The sequence below is a fragment of the Enhydra lutris genome, unplaced genomic scaffold (assembly GCF_002288905.1).
Source record: "Enhydra lutris kenyoni isolate GAN:26980312 unplaced genomic scaffold, ASM228890v2 scaffoldscaffold25, whole genome shotgun sequence".
NCBI classification, from domain to species: Eukaryota; Metazoa; Chordata; class Mammalia; order Carnivora; family Mustelidae; genus Enhydra; species Enhydra lutris.
Window position 1 is genome coordinate 27322259 of NW_019154109.1, and position 21480 is coordinate 27343738.

The 21480-nt window shown below is 58.1% G+C and overlaps 1 protein-coding gene across 3 annotated transcripts in view; it reads left to right on the forward strand.

Moving 5' to 3' along the window:
- Positions 1-18657, forward strand: part of LOC111151181 (olfactomedin like 2B) — a 34838-nt gene extending 16181 nt beyond the window's left edge. Inside the window, exons 4-8 of one of the 3 annotated variants that reach the window (XM_022508981.1) lie at positions 6-182; positions 4981-5212; positions 6835-7347; positions 17008-17184; positions 17621-18657. In XM_022508981.1, the coding sequence (XP_022364689.1) occupies positions 6-182; positions 4981-5212; positions 6835-7347; positions 17008-17184; positions 17621-18222 (1701 nt within the window). In that variant the 3' untranslated portion in view covers positions 18223-18657. The remainder of the gene's footprint in view (positions 1-5; positions 183-4980; positions 5213-6834; positions 7348-17007; positions 17185-17620) is intronic. The other 2 variants (XM_022508983.1, XM_022508982.1) reach the window with 2 other exon arrangements.
- The last annotated feature ends 2823 nt before the right edge of the window (positions 18658-21480 follow it).

A 21480-nucleotide genomic window follows, 5' to 3' on the forward strand; every position in this document is an offset into this window, starting at 1 on the left:
CTCAGGAAGTTTCTAAAAACCTCACCAAGGAAAATGAGCAAATCAAAGAAGACGTGGAAGAAATTCGGACGGAGATGAGCAAGCTAGGGAAAGAGAACTGCTCCGGCGGCGTCCTAGATGGCATGCCCGATGTGCGCTCTGCTCTGCAGAGGGACGCGGCTGCAGCCTACGCCCACCCAGAGGTGCGGCCCTGGCCCCGAGGCAGCTGGGGGTGGGGGGTTGGGGGACTTGGGGGGTGCACAGCCCCGGGAAGCACACAGCCAGGCTTGCCCCTGCGCCGAGCTCTGTGAATTTGGATTCCTTCACAGCTAATGGTCACATTTCTTCTAGACGGCCCTTCTGTAGGTGTGATGGGGCAGGGGACAGGTCCGCGGTACCTAATGGTGAAGCCCACAGGGGCTCCGAGAGGAAGCGGTGAAGACCTGGCCCCACCCCGCCACCCAAGTGAGGAGTGAGGAGGAGCAGGCGTGCTCCTGGTTGTCTGGGCCCGTCGTGGTTCACTCCAGCCGTCCTGGCATCATTATTGACAGAACCTTCTTTGGCTCTCAGAAGCTCCCCAGTTAGAAACAGGAAGTTGTGGCCCTCCCTGTTCACACAGGGCTTGTGGTGCACTCCGGCCTTCCATCGCTATCCCGGGTGGTTTTCCCCCGGTTCCGGCAGGCCGGGCGGAGATCGGGATCCTCACTTTCCAGAGGAGGGGACACATCCCGGGACGCTCGTGGGGTGCCTCACTCGGCCAGGAAGCGGTGGCAGGGCTTCTCAAACCTCTGTCTCCTCCCACCCAGTGGCATCCCATCATGAGGCCCCCGCTGCCCGTGCGTAAACGGGAACGTTGTCTGATGGGGTCTGGAGTGATGCCACAGCACCTGCTTATCAAAAATGCCCCCACGTGGTGCTGGTTCCTTTTGACCCCAGTTAGTAAGTTATGCTCATGTGCATTTCTGTGGCTCTGAGTATTGCCATTTAATGTGGTGGTTATGTCCTAAGCTGGTGCCCAAGAAACAGTATCCATTTGGGAGCTAACCCCGAAGAGCGGAAGAGGAGGAAACAGTTTTGGTGGCAGGACTTGAAGAGTGCGAGATGCAGTGTGTGAGCAGGTCTGGGTCAAGTGTCAGAAGAGGGCCCTTGGCAACAGGGGACAATAGCAGTTCAGAGAGGCCCTGCTGGCGTTAACTGGGCCAAGGGTCGGTGGTGGACGGCAGAGCCTGGATTCCAGATGGACCCTCCTGGGGCGGCAGGCGGGGTGGAGGGGAGCAGGGCCGGGACCGCCAGAGTCACTGAGCTGTGCCGTGTGCCAGGGCATGGAGAAGGGCTAAGCATTGCTACCTCGGACTCTGCCGGGGTCAGTAGGACCTGGGGCGGGAGAGGAAGTCAGCCTGGGCTTGGAACTCTTGGAAACGCATCACCGTGGTGCCAGGCGGGCAGCGGCTGTGGGTTAGGAGGGCGCCCCGGGCACATGTGTTCCCAAAGTAGGACGGCAGGCGGATTAGGACTTCGGAGGCAAGAAGCCCCAAAGACAGTGTGGCACTCGCACCCCGCCCAGCGCGTAACGCAAAATAAAACCAGTTCCAAACCAGAAAATAAGGATAAGGAAGGCCAGTAATTTTCTGGCTTTACCCATGATGACTACTTTGATGCTTTTTTGGACGTATTATATTTCTTCAACGATTATTTTTATTCTCGTTTTTAGTTGTCCCCCAACAGGCTAGCTACTGAGCACGTGTTTAGTCTGCTTGGTGGGTCATCCTTGAACAGATCTGAGCTTATAAACCAAAAAGCCAAGGACATTTGGGCTGGAAGGGACCTTGGCGGTAGCCTCTCCCCTCACCCGGGGCCCAGCGGCTCCTATCTCAGCCCATCTGGCATGTTCCGCTGGCCCCGTGCCCCGTGGTGTCCGGCATTCCCCGTCCTCTCTGGCTTCCAGCTTCCCGCTCGGCTGAGCTGGAGAATTCGGCTGTTGTCTTGATGATACATTATGTGGTATGTTCAGCAACCCAGCTCGTATTTCCTGAGGGCAAACAGTAAACCAAATCAAACACACCAAACTCTTTTTCTCTTTGCTCAGCAAAGCCCTTTCCCCTCCTGAAATTCCCATTCATCACTCTGCTGAAGTTAGCACAGTCCACCCAAACAGGTTGTTGGGTGTAGGTAGAGCCAGGGCCAGGGAGGGGTGGGAAAGTGGGAAGCAGGGATGAAGGCCCAAGGCTAGGATCTTCCTCCCCTTCTTTATCTTTCTGTGTCTTGGTGAGCACCGTGCTAGAAAGGAGGCAAGTGGAGGCGAGGTTTGGTGGTTATTTTCAGGGTTCTCCATTGATACTGGGGCTTCTCGGAGTGGTGAGTGGCAATATGTCAGAGGCCTCTCTCCAAGAAGGTCTTGCCTGGAGGGTTGGCAAGGGGCTCTGGGGGCTGGGTTGGGAGTGGCGAGGGCAGGGTGGGAGCTGGGACATAGGGACGCCAGGAGGTGAAGTCATACAACAGGCTCTCGGCTTAGCAGAGAGAGGAAAGCAGAGCGTGGTGGGGGCAGCTGCCGCCCAGCTCAGCCTGTCGCCAGTGAATCCAAGGAAATTATATGTTCTCTGGCAGAGGCTGCCATGGTCTTGCTCCATCTCCTTGGCTGGGAGAAGGAACTGCAGTTCCCGCCTGTCCCGGAGAGCCTGGAATTAAAGACAGTTCCTGGGGTTTACCATGAAGAAATGGCAACCTGCTTTCTCAATGCACAGGAGACCAGGGTCCAGCAATTAGCCGGCCCACAGCGTCTGAGTCAAACATGGGGCCTTTATCTGCCTCCCAGCCTCCTTCCCCAGTGGGAAAGGAGGGATCCCTACGTCTGCTGGGCACTGGCCAGACCAGGGCCCTATGCACTTGAGGATGTAGACGAGTTTTTGGATAGCAGACAAGTTAGTCCCGTGGTCACTGGTGTGGGCAGCGTGGCTTCATGGCAGGAAGGGGGGTAGGCTCTGAACACAGCAGCCCCGCCCCTGCCTGGTAGGTGCCCCCCTCTGCCCTTCAGCGACTAACCAGCAACCAACTCGCTAGATGACCCCGAGCCCCCTTTTCCTGGCTTGCAAAGTGTGGGTAGTGCTGTCTGCCTTGCCCCGTTGTTGTAAGGGCCAAACACCATGAAGGTCAAGGTGGGTGCTCCCTGAAACCCAGCACCACGGGCCCTGCATCCCTATATCTCTCGTCCACACCACCGCGGCAGCAAGAAATGGGAATTGAGGACAGGCTGGTGGCAGGTGTGGGGGCTCCCCAGGACCCCTCCCTGGGCGGCTCTCGGACCCCCACCATGGGGGCTGGCAGAAGGGTGCTCCTGGCTTGCAGGAGTCTTCTCCACAGTGTGCTAGGGCGTGAGGAGCTGCCGCGTCAGCTCTGTCACCTTGATCAACTCTTTTGTCACAGGAAAGCCAGTAACCTACTGTAAAGGGTCATTTGACAAAATCCCAGTGCCCGTCATAAATGTAGCCCGTTCCCTGGGATTTGTAATGGGTGAAAAACTCACTGTCACCAGGGTGCCTCAGTCAGAACATGCAACTCTTTGATTTCAGGGTCGTGAGTTCGAGCCCCATGTTGGGCATAGAGATTACTTCAAAAAAAAAAAAAAAAAAAGGTGTCAGTGTAATAGGTCCGAAGGAGCACCCACTCAGGGGACTCACGGATGCGCAAGAGGTGGCTATTCTTGCAGCTCCTTCAAGTCTGCCGAGGCAAAATCCTTCCATAATGCCCGTGGAAGGCAGGTGGGGAGAGGGGCTGTGACAGAAGGTGTGGACTTGGTCCGTTGGAAGTTGTGTTCAGCTTTGAGGAGAAGCCCCCAGCACGGTGCCTTGCACAGTAGGGGGGCTGCTGTTCTTTCACGAAGAAGGAGCCTCGGAGCCAGGCCGACCTGGCCGCTGTGCTTAGCTGCCCGAAGCCATCAGCGAGGCCCGTCCTCAGAATCCCCTCGTGGTCACAACATGGGTGCCCAGCGGAAGCTACCCTGTGCACATTGCAGGCCACACCGACCAGGAAGAGTGCGGAAGATGCCTTCCAGCTGACAGCCCCCTTCTAAGGAACTTCTCCAACAGCTCTTTCCACCAACTTGTCCTTGTACCCCACTGGCCGGAAGTTTGTCCCGCGGCCGCTCCCACAGAGCCAGTTTCCCACTGGAAAGGAACAGGAGACGGGATTTGCATTAAGTCAGTCAGAAGTCTCTGCCACAACGTGCAAAGTGAGGACTGAGAAAGAACGATCCATTACGAACGAGAAGGTCTGGGAGTATTTTCTTAAGGACCTGAGATGTTAGCCAGGCCTTGAGAAATGGGGAGGTTATGGTAAGTGGCTCTGGATGGGAGAAGGAAATGGGCTTCCAGACAGAAAGAGCAGTCAGAGCCAAGAGCCCGTAGCTCTGGAGAGCCAAGGCCGAGAGGTCAGCCAAATGCCTGAAGGACTGGGGCTCGGGGCTCGGGGGGCAGAACTAGAGAGAAGAATGCTGAGCTGGGTCAAGGTCCATTTTTAAGAGGGGTGTAAATGCCAGGCCAGGGACCTTGGACTTTCTTCTGGATGCATCAGGGTGGGTTGGGGTCATTCCTTGTGGCGGTGGAAGTAAGAGCTTCCCCCAGAGGTGGGCATCTTGGGCCTCAGGCCTCATGTCCCGGCCCGGGCACCGTTGTCCACACAGGGATCTCCCTGGAAACACCTGATTCCAGATCTAAATCACACAGCAGCCCTAGCCCAGGCTGAGAGGAGGACTGCACCCTCTGGGAAGTACAGCGTGGAGGTCAGAGACATATGCTGGAGCCAGGGTACCAGGGTTCAAATCCTGCCTCCAACACTTCCCAGCTGTGGGACCTGGGGCAACCTCTCTGTGCCTCAGGTTCCTAACGTGTAAATGCGAATGGTAAAGAGTTCCTACCCCAGAAGACAGTGCCTTGCCTGCAGCTTTGCCTCCTCCCGACCCCTGCCTATCTGACCAGTGACCCAGCCTTCCCTTGTGTCCCCTCCGAGGAGCAGTATGAGGAGCGGTTTCTGCAGGAAGAGACCGTGTCCCAGCACATCAACTCCGTCGAGCTCCTGCATACACGGCCCCTGGCCCCGCCCGAGGTGGCGAGGCCCCAGCGGCCCCTGCAGAGGCAGGTGCACCTGCGGGGCCGGCCAGCCTCCAAGCCCACCGTCATCCGGGGCATCACCTACTACAAGGCCAAGGTCCCCGAGGAGGAGAATGACATCGAAGAGCAGCGTGAGTTGGGGTCAGCAGGCTGCTGCGGAGGCAGGGCAGGGAGGGAGTCGCCATTTGGACCCTCCCTCAGTCTAATGACCGCTAAGGCCTCGCAGAGCCAGCAGGGTCATGGGGGAATTGCCCGCTGAGATAAAAGACCGGAGTTCCTGCTGCATTTCCTCACAATTTGCTGCGCTGCCTCCAGCGGGTCACTTGAGGTCTCTGGGCTTGCGAAGATCACGTAGCAAAGCTATAGGGGACTTTAGTGCCCTCCAGTCCTGTTTTGAGGACACTGAGGCTTGTGGGGAGAGGGGTGCTGTGCTCAGGATAGCACCTGCTGTCCCTGCCTCCAGGGGACCCGGGCTTCTCCCCGCTCCCAGTTTGTGCTCACCTAGATGTTGACATAATCAGTTTGCCCACTTTAACCTTGTCTGTTCTCTTTTTTAATTATTGATTTGTGGGAATTTTTTTTTTTTTAATTCTGGAACAAGCCCATTGTCAGTGGTAACTGCCGCACACGTTTTTGCCCTGCCCGTGGACTGCAGCTTCAGTTCCTTAATGGTGGTTTTGACAAACAGAAGAAACGCAATTTGCTCTTTATTTCATTTGTGGTTAGACCTCTTTGTGTCCTAACAGAGCTTTGCTTCCTCATATGCCTTCTCTGCTCAAAACCCTGCCCCCTCCCGCATTTCATTCAGAATAAGAGCTGAAGGCCAAACACAGCACCCAAACCCCAGGTGACCCAGTTCCCGTGCCCTCCCCACCATCATGGGTTACTCTCCCCGCACACCCTCTGCCTTGTCCACACTGGACCCACCGCAGGCACGTTCTGGCCTCAGGGCCTTTGCACTGCTGCTCCTTACCCCAGAATACTCTTCCTCAGATGGCTGCTTGGCCAGCTCCCTTAGCTCCTTCAGGCCTCTCTCATCTCCATCCTGACCACTTGATTCATTACTTCAAGTCTGCCCCCACCCCCTGCCAGCTCTCCGGACACACCTCACCCTACTCGAATTTTCTCCTCAGCACCGTCAAGTGTGCTGTCTGTTCTTTAGTGTCTGTGCCACTAGACAGAAGCCCCATGAGGGCAAGATGTTTGTTTTGTTCACGGCTGTTGAGTGTGCGCCATAAGCGTGCTGGGTGAATGGACAGGGTGACTGGCTTCCTCTGGGCTCCGTGGCCGTGGGGGCGGGTCCTCCCCGTGTCCCCGAGCCTGGGTGGAGCTGAGAGGCAGTCCAGTCGGAGATGCTCCGGGGGACGCAGTGCCCTCCCATCCCTGCAACTTCTCATCCTCTTCTGGAATCCCAGCCGGGCTCCATCTCTGAACCAGGGCGTCGTGTTGTGGAAAGGAACCCTTTCATTATTTTTTTCTAAAGATTTTGTTTATTTGAGAGAGAGAGAGGGAGGGAGAGCACAAGTGGAAGGAGAGGGAGAAGGAGGCTTCCTCTGTTGAGCAGGGAGCCTGACTTGGGGCTCGATCCCGGGCCCCTGGGATCATGACCTGAGCGGAAGGCAGATACTTAACCAGCTGGGCCCCCCAGGCGCCCCAGGAACTGTCTTCTTAATCTTCAAAGTGTCACATGTTCTTGCTGCTCTGACAGTGTTCCTCCCCCTGAGTCACAGATGACCTTGTGTTTGTTTCCCAGAAGATGAGTTTTTCAGTGGTGAAAATGGAGTGGATTTGCTGATTGAAGACCAGCTTCTGAGACACAATGACCTGCTGACCAGTGCCACACGGAGGCCAGTGGTCACCCGTCAGGGCACCACTGGGATGAGTGACACGCAGACCTCAGCCCTGGCCGTGCCCTCTGAGCCTGGCACCCCAGACCCCACCCTGTCTGCCTCAGTGGAACAGTTCTCAGCACCACTCCAGACCTCCTCCGTGTTTCCAGGTCCCACAGCAGAGGCAAGCCTGGAACCTTCCACTCAGGTACCAGCCACCACCGTGGCCCACCCAGCCACCCAGCAACCTCTGACCTCGGCTTCCCCACCAGCAGCCTCTGGGAACCCATTTACTGAGGCTCCACACATGGCCCTGGTGCCTCCCACCACAGTCCGGACGGACTCGCTGGGGAGAGATGCTACCACGGGGCAGGGCGCAGCCCCCGCCAGCCTCACCCTGAGCCCAGAAGAGGAGGATGACATCCGGAATGTCATAGGTGAGTTCCGTCCCCCTGGCCACCGTGTTCTGCTCAGCTCTGGTAACGGGCTCAGCCCGGGGGTAGGAGAGAGAGGAGCCAGAAGGCCGGAAGGTCCTTCCTTTTCTGGAAGGAAAAGCAGGTGGAGTTACGCCTTCAGCCAGTGATCAGTGTTAATAACACCTGGGGGGCTGTTGTTGCTGCCGTGGTTTTTAGAGAGAAAGAAAGTGCGTGCACATGCATATGAGCCGCGGTGGGAGAGGGGCAGAAGGAGAGAGAGAATCTCAAGCAGACTCCCTGCTGGGCATGAAGCCCAGCTCGGGGCTCGACCTCACGACCCTGAGATCATGAACTGAGCCAAAACAAGAGTCAGTTTCTTAACTGACTGAGCCACCCAGGTGCCCCAACATCTAGGGTTTATGTATTCGAAATGAGCCAGTGGTGCCGGTGGGAAGCTCCTCTCTGAGGTATACATAAGTCAGTGGAGAGAGGGCCATACCTCATTGGTCAGTTTTGTAAACATTTGTTGAGCGCCTTCTGTGTCCTAGGCTTTGTGATGGGGGTTGGGTATCTGGCAATGACTAGGTTTTTTGCACTAGGTTTACCAGGCTGTGAAGTAACAAGGGACTTTTAGTCGTGGAGGTCCCAGAATAACAGAGAAGAGGGAGCGCGGTACCACTAGTACAGTGGGCCCCAGGGCCTGATCCCCTGAGCGGCGGCCTTGGAGAGCGTGGAGCACTGTGGCTTCGTGTGATAGATGCTGTAGCGGCAGAGGGAGGGAGAGACCGAGGGAGCACCAGCGTAGCCTGGATGCTAAGCAGGCTGGGAGACTGTTCTAAGGAGGTGTCGTTTGAGCTGGGTTTTGAAGGATGAACAGGAGTTTTCTAAACAGAGAAGGGAAGCCTTCTGACTGTTAGATCTAAAGGAGCAAAGCATGTTCCAGAAGTGTGGCAAGTGCAGTCTGTTCCGTAAGCTCCAGAGCCACATGGTGACCCTGAGAACCGTGGTTGGAACACGTGTTGGGGAAAGACAGCTAGAGAAGGACATGGGAGCAGGCTGCAGGGGTCTCTCCCAAAGAGAGCGCAGCCAGACATCCACTGAGGCACCACCGAGACCGACTATTGAATAAGAGTTTCATCAAAGTGCTTGTTGAAAAACGTACGTGCTTTGACAGAAGACACGGTTTGCCTTATACCTTTTCCTTCTTCCCACTTTCAGCTCCCTTGGCTGCCTTGTCTCCATTCTCTGCTCAGAACAAGGTGCTAGCTACTGTCAGACAAGGTTGGGGAAGGAGCATCTGCCAGGAGCAGACACCTGGGTCAGAGCTGGGTCTCAGCCTCTGACAGCCGTGTGACCTTGGCCGAATCCCTCCTCTTACAATGGGGCTCCGATGTAATTAGATATTTGCTAAAGCCTTTCCTCCACGAAATCCTGTGGTTTCTTGCAGTAGGTTTACCAGGTGGTGATACAGCAAGGGAAATTCCAAGAATAATGGCACCATGGGAGCAGGGAAATAACCACTAGAAATAGACCCCAGGGCAAAAGCTCATGAACCTCCAGAAGAAGCCCATGCTTGGGCCACAGAGGGAGCAGGAGAGGATGGTCTTTTTCATTTTCTTCCCCTTCCATGGTGGAAGCAAGCTGACAGTGGCAGAGAAGGCAGTCGCTCTGCATGGATGGTGAATTCTGAAGCTGTAGGTCCTGCTTGATTTCCACAGACTGCCCTGGGGCCTGAGCCCGAGGTTTCCATTTCCTCCCTGGCTCTGGGTAGCCTGACCACGCTCCTGGGGCCATAGGCCCTGAGCCCCACATCATACCCCCCACTCTGCCACCGCTTCATCCGTGAGCGGGAGGGTCAGTTCCCCCAAAAATGTTGCTGAGCCCCTCCACGGCTGGCTTGGATGGGGACAGTGAAGACAGGTAGGCCTGCATACCTTTGTGCCCCCAACGATGCTGTCCCTCAGCCTTGGAGCCGCCTCCCTGGGTGACTTCCTCACCAGGAGTGGAGTGCTCTGCTGTGTCTGCCTCCCCTGGGGGCCTTCGGCAGTGTAGCTGCCAACGGGCACCTTTCTGGGCCCCTCAGGAACCCCCCTCCTCTAGGAGCCTGAGATGCTGATGCAGGAAGGAGACACCCGCATCCTAGTGGCCATTCGCCTGGTGGGAGCCGGAGCGGGGAGAATGTTTCCTCTTGCTGCTCCGCTGTTTAGCCAGGACGACAGCAGCGCGTGGAGGATGGGAGGTTCTGCTTCCAGACTGGCCCGTAGGGTTTTGTCTCGGGTCCACCAGCGAGAAAACACAGGGACGTGAACATGCATGTGGGGTTTTCTTCAAACGCATATGGGTGAAAAGATGGGGTGGCTCGGAGAAGGGACAGGGCTGCGTGGACTCCTGACTGGCTTGTTTTGGGGAATCATCTTTTTTTAAAGATTTGTTTGAGAGCGAGAAAGCACACGTGTGCTCATGTGCATGCCTGAGCACGAGCAGGAGGGGCAGAGGGAGAGGGAGAGAATCTCAAGCAGACTCCACCCCCACCCGCCCCACTGAGCAGGGAGCCCGACGCAGGGCTCCATCTCACGACCCTGAGATCATGACCCCACGAGATCACAGGCTGAGCTGAAACCAGGAGTCATATGCTCAAACCAACGGCACCACCCAGGCGCCCCTTGGGGAATCATTTTTAATTGCTTATCGCTGTCAGGTGCCTCCCTGAAGCTGTTTTGAGTGTGGGTGAGATTTCCTTTCTGGATCCTTCTCTGCAGACCCCTGATTATCTGTGCCTGGTGAGTAAGACCGGGTTGTGCTCCGTGTCCTGGTTGCAGGTAAATGAAAACCATTTGGCTGAAACTGACACAGGCCATGGGTCTGCCACCCCTGAAGGTTGTTTGCTCCTTAATGAGGCCGGCCGTGTTGATTTTGAGCTATTTGAGGTGTGGTCTTAAACGGGGCTGCTTTTAAGAGGAACATCCTATCCCATGCTTTCCACATCTGATTTTGTGATGTCCTAAAATGCCTAACCATGATCCTTAGGGGAATTATAAACCTTTCAGAAAAACTCCAAAAACAAGTAAGTTAGAGTTAACTTTTGGTTATGGAAACAAGCATTTGGCTGAAGTGTAGCCACTGTGGGACTGGGAAGGGAAAAATACTGTCAGTGATGGCAGCTGGCTCTCCAAGGGAGGGGTCAGCCACCATGCTGGGGCCTGGGGAGGGGTCAGCCACCATGCTGGGGCCCGGGGAGGGGTCAGCCACTGTCCTGGGGCCCAGGGAGGGGTCAGCCACTGTCCTGGGGCCCGGGGAGGGGTCAGCCACCATGCTGGGGCCTGGGGAGGGGTCAGCCACCATGCTGGGGCCTGGGGAGGGGCCAGCCACTGTCCTGGGGCCTGAAGAGGGCTGCTCAGTTTCTGCAGAGCAGGGAAAGGCTGTGCCACGTGGGCCAGGCCCCGCAGAGCCCCAGACTTGAATGGCTGCAGCTCCTGATGCGAGTTTTTCCACGGGGCTGGTTTGGGGTGGGGAGGGAGAGGGGAGGAGCAGACAAGAGGACTGTCAGGATGGCGACAGCGCCAGCGACAGCCTGTCCCTGTTGAATCCAGGAAACTTGATCTGGGAAGATGAGGCTCCCAGACTAGCCTGAGACCTTAACAGTCCCTGAGGTCCGCTGGCCCTCCAGCTGTGGGCAGGGAGGGGACTGGAGAGGGGGAAGGTGGCCAGGCCTGCCTGCCACGTGTCAGCGAGGCTGGCCCGGGCTGCCCGAGAAAGGTGGTGCTGGCAGGGCAAGAGGGCAGGACCCATGAGGTCCCGGCCTCTGCAGTGACCAGACCAGATGCTGACAAGACCGGTCCCTGCCCCGGACTCCACGGGCTCTCTGGTCCAGCCGCTCCATCCAGCCCCCTAACCAGCTCCCTAGCCAGCCCCCTGCAGCCACAGGGATCTTCAGTCATAACCAGGGGCTCTGGTCACGGAAACGAGAATGGAAAGTAGAGACCTTGCGTGGAAGTGGGTGAGGAATAAAGTCTTCCCCTCTGCCAGGAAAAGGTTCCTCCAGCACCACTCTTCGCCACCCTGACAGGGGGTGAGAGGGCTCACTTCCTGAGAGGATCGCTGGTAGAGGGCGGCAGGTGACCAACGGGGCACGAGGGAAGCCTGGCAGACAGGATGCTCTTGGTCCAGCCGAGGTCATGGACTCTGACGGCAAACCCCCATCTCCTGGCGTGGTGCCAGCATGTGTGTCCCCGGGGGAGAGGACGCCCACACAGGCAGAGCACCGTGGGGGGCCGTGAAGGGAGCCCTGAGCAGGGGCACATACTGGGGGCCAGGGACGGGGCTCTGGGATAGGGAGCCAGGGGCCTGATGAAGGGGAGCGCGGCCTTAACGCTGGAAGTGGTAGAGAGAGTCGGAAGCCCAGCTGCCCTCAGTCAGAGCTGCGGGGGGAGGTTCTCAGGCAGGCCCCTGGAAGGTGACCCCCCCCAGGTGATGGCGCCTCAGAGAGAGGCAGGGCAGCAACCCCCTCGCTTATGTTTCAGACATGAGAACATCCTTCCAGCTGTGGGGATGCATCGGGTGTTTGGGGTCCGAGGGACTCTCTCCTGGAAAGAGATGCTGACCTGGCCGTCTTGAAGGACTGGGAAGGACTGGCCGGGCTGCGAAGGGTGGTGGTGCCCCAGTGAGGAGGAGCAGGGCCGTGGGAGCAGCAAGCCAGGTGGCTGGGGCCGGGGGTTCCTGGCCCCGATGAGCACGTGGGGGCTGCGCCAGAGAAGGTCGTCAGTAGAAAGCTTCTCCCTTCCTTCTGGGGTGACTCACTCTCTCTCGCTCTCTCATTAGGCTGGTTTTTTTTTCTTTTTCTTGGCTATTTCATGCCATTCTAAGTGAAGAAATATTAAAAATTCCCAGAATTAGCATGAGTTTTACCATTCATCTTTATACCATGAATGTCAGGTTTTTTAACTGCAAATATAAGGTCACTTGACTCCGGTGTGGCAGTCACCAAAATGACACGATGCCTGTGTCATAGCTCCTTCATACGTATGCATTTTGTTCTTGGCGGAGCGGGGGAGACGTTGCACAAAGCCAGCTCAGCTGTTCTGTTTCCCTCGCTGGCGTGTGCTATGTTAGCAGCCCTCCCTCTCTCTGGCCCACTGAGGAGGGAAAGACTGACAAGAAAGAGACTGTGAGTCACCCAGTCTCTCCGTCTTATCATTTTTAGCCCAAGTTGTTGGCTAATACAAGGAAGTAACACAAGTAAGAAATAATACGGAGCTCTTTACTCGGTTTTTCGTGTTTCTTAAAGCACCGCCGTCTTCATTCAAAGCCAGCTCTGGCCCGATGGAAGGTGTGGTCTCGGGGGCCGTCGGGCCCCCCTTACTCAGTTGTGGGGGCAGCACGCTCCCCTGAGTCTGGTTGAACTCCCACATGCACTGGGTCCGCCTGGAGCTCGGTGCTCGTCAGGGGTAGCAAACACTGCGTGCAGATGGGTGGCAGGAAGGCACACACAGTCAGGGTGCCCGCTCCCAGGCACACACACACTCTCCACTGTCCTGTTAGACTTCGCTTCTAGAACAGGAGGTCACAGGTAAAATGATGAAGAATGTCAGGATGGGGACAGCAGGGCGTTACCGCAGGGTGCCTCTTTCTGAGCAAGGCACAGGTGATGTGGCAGGAGGGCCCCTGGGAAGACCATCAGCGGGGGACCGGCCAGGGAGGTCAGGCTGGCAGCCCGAGGGCTGTGCTCGTCCCGAGGCTGCTTTTAGTCCGGAGCTCTCCATCGGGTCAGTGGCTCTCCTGCCCCACTGCAGCCTCTGCGTCTGCCCACTGGCCCGCACCCCCCGCTGCACCCCTTCAGTCCCTGCCTGGGCTTCCAAGCCATCTGAGTTCGAGAACTCTGAAGCAGGGGATGGCAGGAGCAAACGTGGACAGGATCAGGGTGCCTGGGCTCCCCACCGCGGCGGGTGATGGCTGTTAAGGGTTTACACAACACAGCTCGTGACTGTGGGGCGGGACAGGCAGGAGGGGCAGAGAGGATCCAGAGGGGACAGCGGGGTAGCCAGAATGAACCCGGAAAGACATGGTGAGGTCCGAACTGAGCCACAGAGGTGAAAAGGAAGGGCAGGGACAGGGAGGAGACGGCGACCTGTGGGTGTGGGGGCAGGAGGAGACCGCAGAGAGGCCCTGGACTCCTGGGGTGGCTCCTGGCTGGTGTGCTGGGCCGGGCTCTAGGACAGCAGCAGGCTATCCACTGAGGCATACAGATTCTGCTTTTCATCCAGTAAGTCTGAGGAACCGGGAGGACACACAGGAGAAACTTGTGGGGGACTGTTGGAGGCGCTCAGGGAGGGTGGAGTCTGCCCAGGGGATGCAGGACGAGCCAGAGGAGGCTCCAGGGCCAGGTGTGGAGATGACAGGGAAAGGTGGCAGAGGGAAGGCTGCTAGGGAAGCAGGACCCGGTGTGGGGAGGGGGGTCAGGAGAGAGCAGAGGGAAAGCCAAGCCAGCAGGGAGGGGCCTGGCCCCTGCAGTGGGTGGATGGGCGTCAGGGTGCTGGGGGTAATGGGATGATGCCCCAATGTCCCTGTGGCCAGGCCTCCCTGCAAAGGGCCACAGCTGAGAGCCCAGGTGGCAGGGGAACCTCTCTGGCAGATTTCCCTTTTAAGATGGCGAGGTGTGGGCAGGTTTAAATGCTGAGGGGAAGAGCACCTTCTTTTCAGACCCTGGGACCCTGTGTTGTGAGCCCCGGCTCCCGGGACCACCGGCGATGAGAGGGGCCAATGCCTAGAGCGCGCTTTGTACTCGGTCACTGTCACCGAGTGTGGGGACACTTCCAGGGTGAGTCACAGATAGCACTGTCTTCTCTGTGGCTCCTGTCAACCGCCCCCCACCTTCTCTCCTCGTCCCTGAAGAGCGTTACCACGCAGTGTCTTCTCTCCGTGGCTGACGGTTGGCTTCCAAGGGCAGGTGCGTCTGAACGGCTCTGACCCTTGGACCGTGGTGATGGGTCTGGGCCTCATGGCTTACTGACCTTGAACCTATGTACAAGGGCTCTGAAACCACATGTGTCTGCCTGTGTGTGGGTCAGCACCGCTCTGTCTCTGGGCCTGTAGAGATGTGCCCCCAGGTCTTGGGTGCCCACCAGCTGGGACTCTCCCCAACCCGAGAAATAAGGACGCCCGACTCCAGAGCTCACGGACTCCATCTGTCCCAGTGTCCTTGGCCTCCTGTAACAAATTGCCACAAACTTAGTGGCTTAAACAACAGGAATGGATTCTCTGATGGGTCTAGAGGTGAGAAGTCTGAAATAAGTCTTAGAGGGGCTAAAATCAAGGTGTCAGAGGGCTGACTCCTCCCGAGGCTCCAAGAGAGGATCCTTATCTTGTCTTTTTCAGTTTTCAGCAGCCGCCGGCGCTCCTTGGCTTGTGGCCACACCTCCCTCTGCCTCCCTGGCAGGAGGGTACTTGCCAGAGCACTGAGGACTCACCTGAATAATCCAGGATCTCCCCCCCCATCTCCAGATCGCCCACTTTAATCATATAAGCATGGTCCCTTTTGCCATATTAGGTCACATCCACAGGTTCCAGGGGTTAGGACCTGGAAACCTCTGGATCCATGACTTGGCCTGCCCTTCTGTCCTCAGAGTGGATTCTCCAAGCCCTCATGAAGTAGGTGGGGCATATCGTAATGCTCGTTTTCCCGCAGCAGAAGGTAAAGCTCTGACATTTTGGAGGCAATACAGACTTCGGAGTTGGTAGCAGGGCCAAGACCCAGGCCAGGCCTCTGGCTCCAAACCCAGGACAGATTCTGGAACCCCCCTCAAGCAGGACCCTGCTACTACAGAGCCTCAGGGCTGAGACAGGACTGTGTAGGGATTTAGGGGGCTTCCCAGGGCACCCCAGTACTTCAAAACTCAGATGAGTCCTGGCTTGCAGGAGCTCACCTGTGGTTTCTGAGTCTGGTCCGGGAGGTGGCATAGTCGTGGCAGCCCCCGATGGAAACCCCTTGCCTCCCATCTGTAGGGCTCTGGGGTGTGGGTGTGGGAGACAGGGAGTCCGTTCCCTCGCTGGGCTGTGCCAGGGGCAGGAGGCACGTGGAAATGCTCCTCCCTGGGGATGGCACACTAGGGCTTACCTCCAGGCACAGGAAGCATGGCCCCCACTCAGCGCCAGGGAAGGAGTGATTTTCCAGCCGACCGTTGCTGCGTGGGCCAGCTAGAGCTTTCTCTTTTATTGTCTTGAACAGATGAGCTCAGTTGTGGGGGAATGAGGTTTTGGCTGCTCAGCTCTGTTGTTTGTCTTGCGGAGACTGGATCCCTCCCTCCCCAGTCCGTCAGATCAGGACCTAATGAACCCCACACAGAGCTGCCCGAACCTGCCAACTGCACCCCACTGCGGGGGCTGCCTGGGAAACAGTGTACACCCAACCTCCAGCCGCCCGCTGCCCCAGGCCCGGCGCCAAGGGCACGGTGCCTGCCCTGTCCTGCCAGCTTGAGCTCCTTCCTCAGACCATGAATGGTGCAGTAGGATGGATGGAACAGACTGGAACAGTTGGGAAATGAGGGTGGCCTGGAATTGAGAGAGCCCTGAATCCGAACTGGAGGCCTTTGTGTTTTGTCCATGTGAACATCAGGGACCAGTTATTCTTGCCACTATCACCCATCTGGCTGCCAGTTTGATGGCAGGTGGGGGGTGATCTGCTGGTGAGAGCACACTGTCGGGGCAATGTGAGGGCGGGGTTCACCTTCCCGCCGCCTCTGTAACCCACAGTGCCGCGACAGAAAGAGCACGTGTTCTTGGCGGTCACACACAATTTCAGTATCTGTGAGGGCCGTACTCAAGAGTAACACTGTGTATTAGGCATTCTAGGCTTTCTACTTGGTCTAGAACTCAGCAGAGTGTTGGTGGCTTTTGAGGGTCCCTTCTGGGCACTAGATCACCCCAAAGAGCCCCTGAGGAGTGTATGACTGAGCTCCTGTCCCATGAAGGCAGACTGGGCTGAGAAGGGGCTCGTACACCCAGAGCAAGCTGCTTACATGGAGCTTGGCCCCCTGCTCCTCCTGGTCCCCAGAAGGGGACCCTGGCACCTTGCCCACAGTAGTGACAGGAGCACAGGCTTGAGGACAGCTCTCTAGGACCCAGCAGGTGGCAGCTCAGCGGCTGGTGGAGTTCCGTGTTCCTGGGTCACGTGTGGCCCAGGCCCTCAGCTCTGCTCGTGCTTCCCGTGCTGGCATGCATTTGTCCGGATGCTGTTTCCCCAGGATGGAGGACAAAGAGGAAAGTCCCAGCCCCGCTCCCTCTGTGCTTGGGTGAGGGTGGCCATGGGGGCGGGGAAGGGGGCAGAGCATCCTTGAGCAGGTAGAGGACATCCTGGGAGAAACTCATTCACAGCACTAGGGAACAGATGAACACAAAGACTGGTTTTTCAGAGGGTGTGGTGTCAGGAAAGAACATTGGAGCTTAGATCCTGGAGGGATGAGTCTGTAGGATTGAGAAGTCAGAGGACGGTGGCAGCAGGTGGCTTTGTAGGAGTGGCATGTAGGACTGATGGTGGGGCCGTGGCAAGTGGATGATTCTGAGGTGTCCAGGCTTGGGTCAGAAGCCCCCCAGGGGCCACAGACCCCAGCGGGGTGGGGGAAGGCAGGGCACAGGTTTTGGGACTTCAGGTCTTCCTTCATCCCAACCCTGCCTCCCCCTCTCTGTCAGGAAGGTGCAAAGATACCCTGTCCACAATCACGGGGCCGACCACCCAGAACACATACGGGCGGAATGAGGGGGCCTGGATGAAGGACCCCCTGGCCAAGGATGAGCGGATCTACGTCACCAACTATTACTACGGCAACACCCTGGTAGAGTTCCGGAACCTGGAGAACTTCAAACAAGGTAGGCGCCGTCGGCCCCCCTCGGGGTTTCCTCCCGTCCCTGCGGCCTCTGTCCTCACCACAGTCAGATCACTTTGGGGGGCGCCTGCGGTCCAGAAGCGGGAATGCTGTCTTCTGATGGTGAAAGGACCATCCTGGTGGCGGAGGTCCCCCTTCCATGCCCCACATTATCTGCACTTGGCTCCTGGGGTCCAGGGCTGGGGGTGGGGGCGTAGCCTAGTGAGATAGCCCCCTTCCTAGAGCCGGGCCCCAGGGGGTGAGCGCCTGGGCGTGGGAACAGTTCCTCCGGGTGCGGGATGAGCGTGCGGAGGCTTAGCAGTGTGAAGCTGCTTGCAGCACAAAACTAGAAACAGGGCTCGCTAAGAGAGCCCCAGGGCTGTGCCCCCTGGGCCACCGGCTGCCCCGCCCCCATCCTGAAGCCCCGCCCTCGCGCGCAGGCCGCTGGAGCAATTCCTACAAGCTCCCATACAGCTGGATCGGCACCGGCCACGTGGTGTACAACGGGGCCTTCTACTACAACCGCGCCTTCACCCGCAACATCATCAAGTACGACCTGAAGCAGCGCTTCGTGGCCGCCTGGGCCATGCTCCATGACGTGGCCTACGAGGAGGCCACCCCCTGGCGGTGGCAGGGCCACTCAGACGTGGACTTTGCCGTGGACGAGAACGGCCTGTGGCTCATCTACCCGGCCCTGGACGACGAGGGCTTCAGCCAGGAGGTGATCGTGCTGAGCAAGCTCAACGCCGTGGACCTGAGCACGCAGAAGGAGACCACGTGGCGCACGGGGCTGCGGCGCAACTTCTACGGCAACTGCTTCGTCATCTGCGGGGTGCTGTACGCCGTGGACAGCTACAACCAGCGCAACGCCAACATCTCCTACGCCTTCGACACCCACACCAACACGCAGATCGTCCCGCGGCTGCTGTTCGAGAACGAGTACTCCTACACCACCCAGATAGACTACAACCCCAAGGACCGCCTGCTCTACGCCTGGGACAATGGCCACCAGGTCACCTACCACGTCATCTTCGCCTACTGACACCCTGGCCCCACGTGCAGAAGTGCAGAGGGCCTCCCGGCACCTTGTGTGCGTGCGTGAGTGTGTGTGTGGATGCGTATGTGTTGTTTAAAAAATATATATTATTTTGTATAATATTACAACTGTAAAAGGACAGTTTGGGTCTATTTTTTTTAAGTGGATTGTAGATCAATCCATACATGTATGTGCTGGTCTCATCCTCCACGGTTTATATTTTTGTGCAAATGGACTTCTCCTTTTGACCGGTAACCACCTTCCTTCAAGTCCTCAACCTCTTCCGCTCCCAGATCTTAGCAGTGGAAAAGAGTTCTCCATCTGGGGCTTGCAGGCAACCAGGAGCAGGAGTGAAGGAGGCAAGAACGAAGTGTTAAGGGGCGGGAAAATTTTCATGTTTTGGGTGAAGTTTTAAAAACCCAGAAAAATGCTTTTTTTTTTTTTTTTTAAATAAAGAAAAATGTAAAACCACCCCCGAATGTGTTTTTGTTCAGCATGGTTGTGTGGGGCAGGGCTGATCCTGCTCCCCAACCCCCCAGGAGTCTCCGCCACCTGGAGCCCACTCCTCTGCTGGGGGGGGGGGCCTGCACCCCGCTGACCCTGTGTGTGCTTCTGCGCATTTCTCTTCCACCTGCACACCAGCTTCCTTTCTCTGCTCTCTTTCTGGTCATTTTGTCCAATAGGTGGAAAGCTGTTCATTCCTTAGCCATTGCATGGGGGATGGTAGACGCTCTTGAAAGGAGGCTCAGGGCACCGGGGTGGCTCAGTCTGTGAAGCTTCTGCCTTTGGCTCAGGTCATGGTCTCCTGGTCCTTGGGATGGAGCCCCACTTCAGGCTTCCTGCTCAAAGGGGAGTCTGCTTCTCCATCTGCCCCTACCCCTCCTCCCTACTCATGCTCTCTCTCACACTTTCTCTCAAATAAATAAAATCTTTAAAAGCAAAACAAAACAGGATGCTGAGTGAGGGTGACGAGCACTGCTGAAGAAGTTCAGGGTCAGTTTGTCTCCCTCCTCATCCTTGTCATGAACATTCCCCAGGCTTCCCTGCCCACCTTCCTCTCCAGCAGAGGGGCCTGGCTCTGAAACCAGCACGGAGGGAGGTGTGGTGGGGTGAGGCCTTCACCCCTCCCCAAGCATGGCTGAGCCCATGGGCCTCCCCTTTCCTACAGAGGACATGGACCAGGAGACAGAAAATCGGGAAAAGCCTGAACAGGTGACTCCCGAGTTTTTGGGAGGAGGGCCGACTCCCAGGATGAAGTAGGAAGGCCAGTGCATCAGCATGTCACTGCGCTCCCCGCCCCCCTGTTGTTTAAGGAGCACCTGCCGGGGGATTCCTTCTGCACAGACCTCGGGCGCCCCCTCTACATACAAACACGCGCCCGCACGCACACATACACACGTGCTCCCGTGTCTACCCTATGCTGCTTACAACCTCCCTGCAAGGCGGGGACGTCCCACCCCTTCCCAGCTCTTCGCGTCCACCACTTAGGTCTCAGATAAGAAATACCCAAACGACCTCACTCCATCCGGGGCTGTTGGGTCACATTTTCTGCAGGAAGTGCAAGTGCTCGTCAGGTTTGGCGGAAGCGGGAGCGTTGGAGGGAGAGAGGTGTGTGTCCAGGGCTCAGAAGGATGGCAGGCGGTGCCTGTGCCCTGAGGCCCCGCTCGGCCAGAGGAGGGAACAGGTTGGAAACCGTGGCCAAGACTCAAGTCCACCAGGGCCTCTGTGAGGGCAGGGGGCGAGCCCCGAGGGAGTCGCCGGTGGGAACGTGGGTCTTCTGGAAATGTTCACGGACCTCCCTCTGCCTGTGGAATGTGAATACAGCTGCCAGCCTCGCGGACCAGGACTTGTCCCACCACCGGCTCCTGGTGACCTCGCGGCCAGGGGCCCCGGAGGCCAGCGCCAGCGGTCTGCCCGCTGCCGCCTGTGCCAGGGCCTCCCAGACTGCTTACTCTGGAGGTCTCTGGGCTAACCCGAGAGCTGGCTTCCCCGCAGCGTCCAGAAAGGCCTCCGACTTCCGGCTTCCGGTTCAGGGAGGCCATCGCGGACCGGCCTCGAGCAAGCCGTCAGGGGCAGCCGGAAGTGCGGCAGCCGGGCCCAGGGCCCCGCTGTGAGGCGGGAGGACCAGTTCCGAGAGGTCCGGGCCCAGCTTGCACGGATGCCGGGACACAGCCGGGCGTCCCCGGAAAGCCAGGAGCCGGCCTGAGAAGCCTCAAGGTGGGGGCGGCAGAGGCGGGCCCGGCCGCGGTTCCGCCAGAGCCCAGGATCAGCCGCCCCGACGGCCGGTGTCTGGAGCCTGGGCCCCGGATGGAGGCGAAGCCCGGGGAGCAGGCGCCCCGACGGAGGGACGGGAGCCGGGGCCCAGGATGCGGGCGCTCAGCCGTCGGAAGGGCAGCTCCTCACCCGGTCGGTGACTCTGGGGTCGGGCTCCTACCTGGAAACCGGCTTGGCCGCGCACCTGGGCGTCCGTTCTCCCGCTGTAGGCTTCCCGGCGCCCTCTCCCGCCCGCCCTCCCGCGAGGGCCAGCCACCTGCCGCTCCAGTGAGCCAGCGAACTGCCCACCCCGGGCAGGTGAGGAGCCGCCCCCGCGTGGCTCTCTTGCGCTGGAAGGAGGAAGCGGAGGAAGGGGTGGCCGCGCCGGCCGGGGCGGTGACCGCAGGCCTGAAGCCGGGTGGTGGGAAGAGGCTTCCCCGAGCACAGGCGGGCCGTCCCAGGAATCCCACGGTGAGTTTCTCAGATGGCTGCAGAGGCGCCGTGGCAGCCCGGTAAGTTCGGCCTTCCCGGGTCCTCGCCTTCTCCGGTAAACGCAGGGATCTTAGAGCTTTCAGGCTTGTCTTAGTCTCTCCTGGACTCTGCCACCCTCCCCTGACCTCGGGCATTGGAAGTGCTCCCGGGTAAGTGCTCCAGGGATGGGAAGATAGACTTCCAGCCCGGGGCTCAGGGACGCCAACCGCTATGAGGGTTTTTGGTTTTGTTTTTGTTTAGATTTTTCTATTTATTCATTTGAGAGATGGAGAAAGCCAGTGAGAGCACAAGTAGGGGGAGGGGCAGAGGGAGAGGGAGAAGCAGGCTCCCCGCTGAACAGAGCCCGATGTGGGACTCCATCCAGCACTCTGAGATCACGACCTGAACCAAAGGCAGGCACTTAACCGACTGAGCCTCCCCGGTGCCTGAGAATCCTTGCGTAACTTTTGACTCCCCCCAAAACTTAGCTGTTATTAACCTGCCTTTGACCAGAAACCTTACTGATGACACGGTTAATTA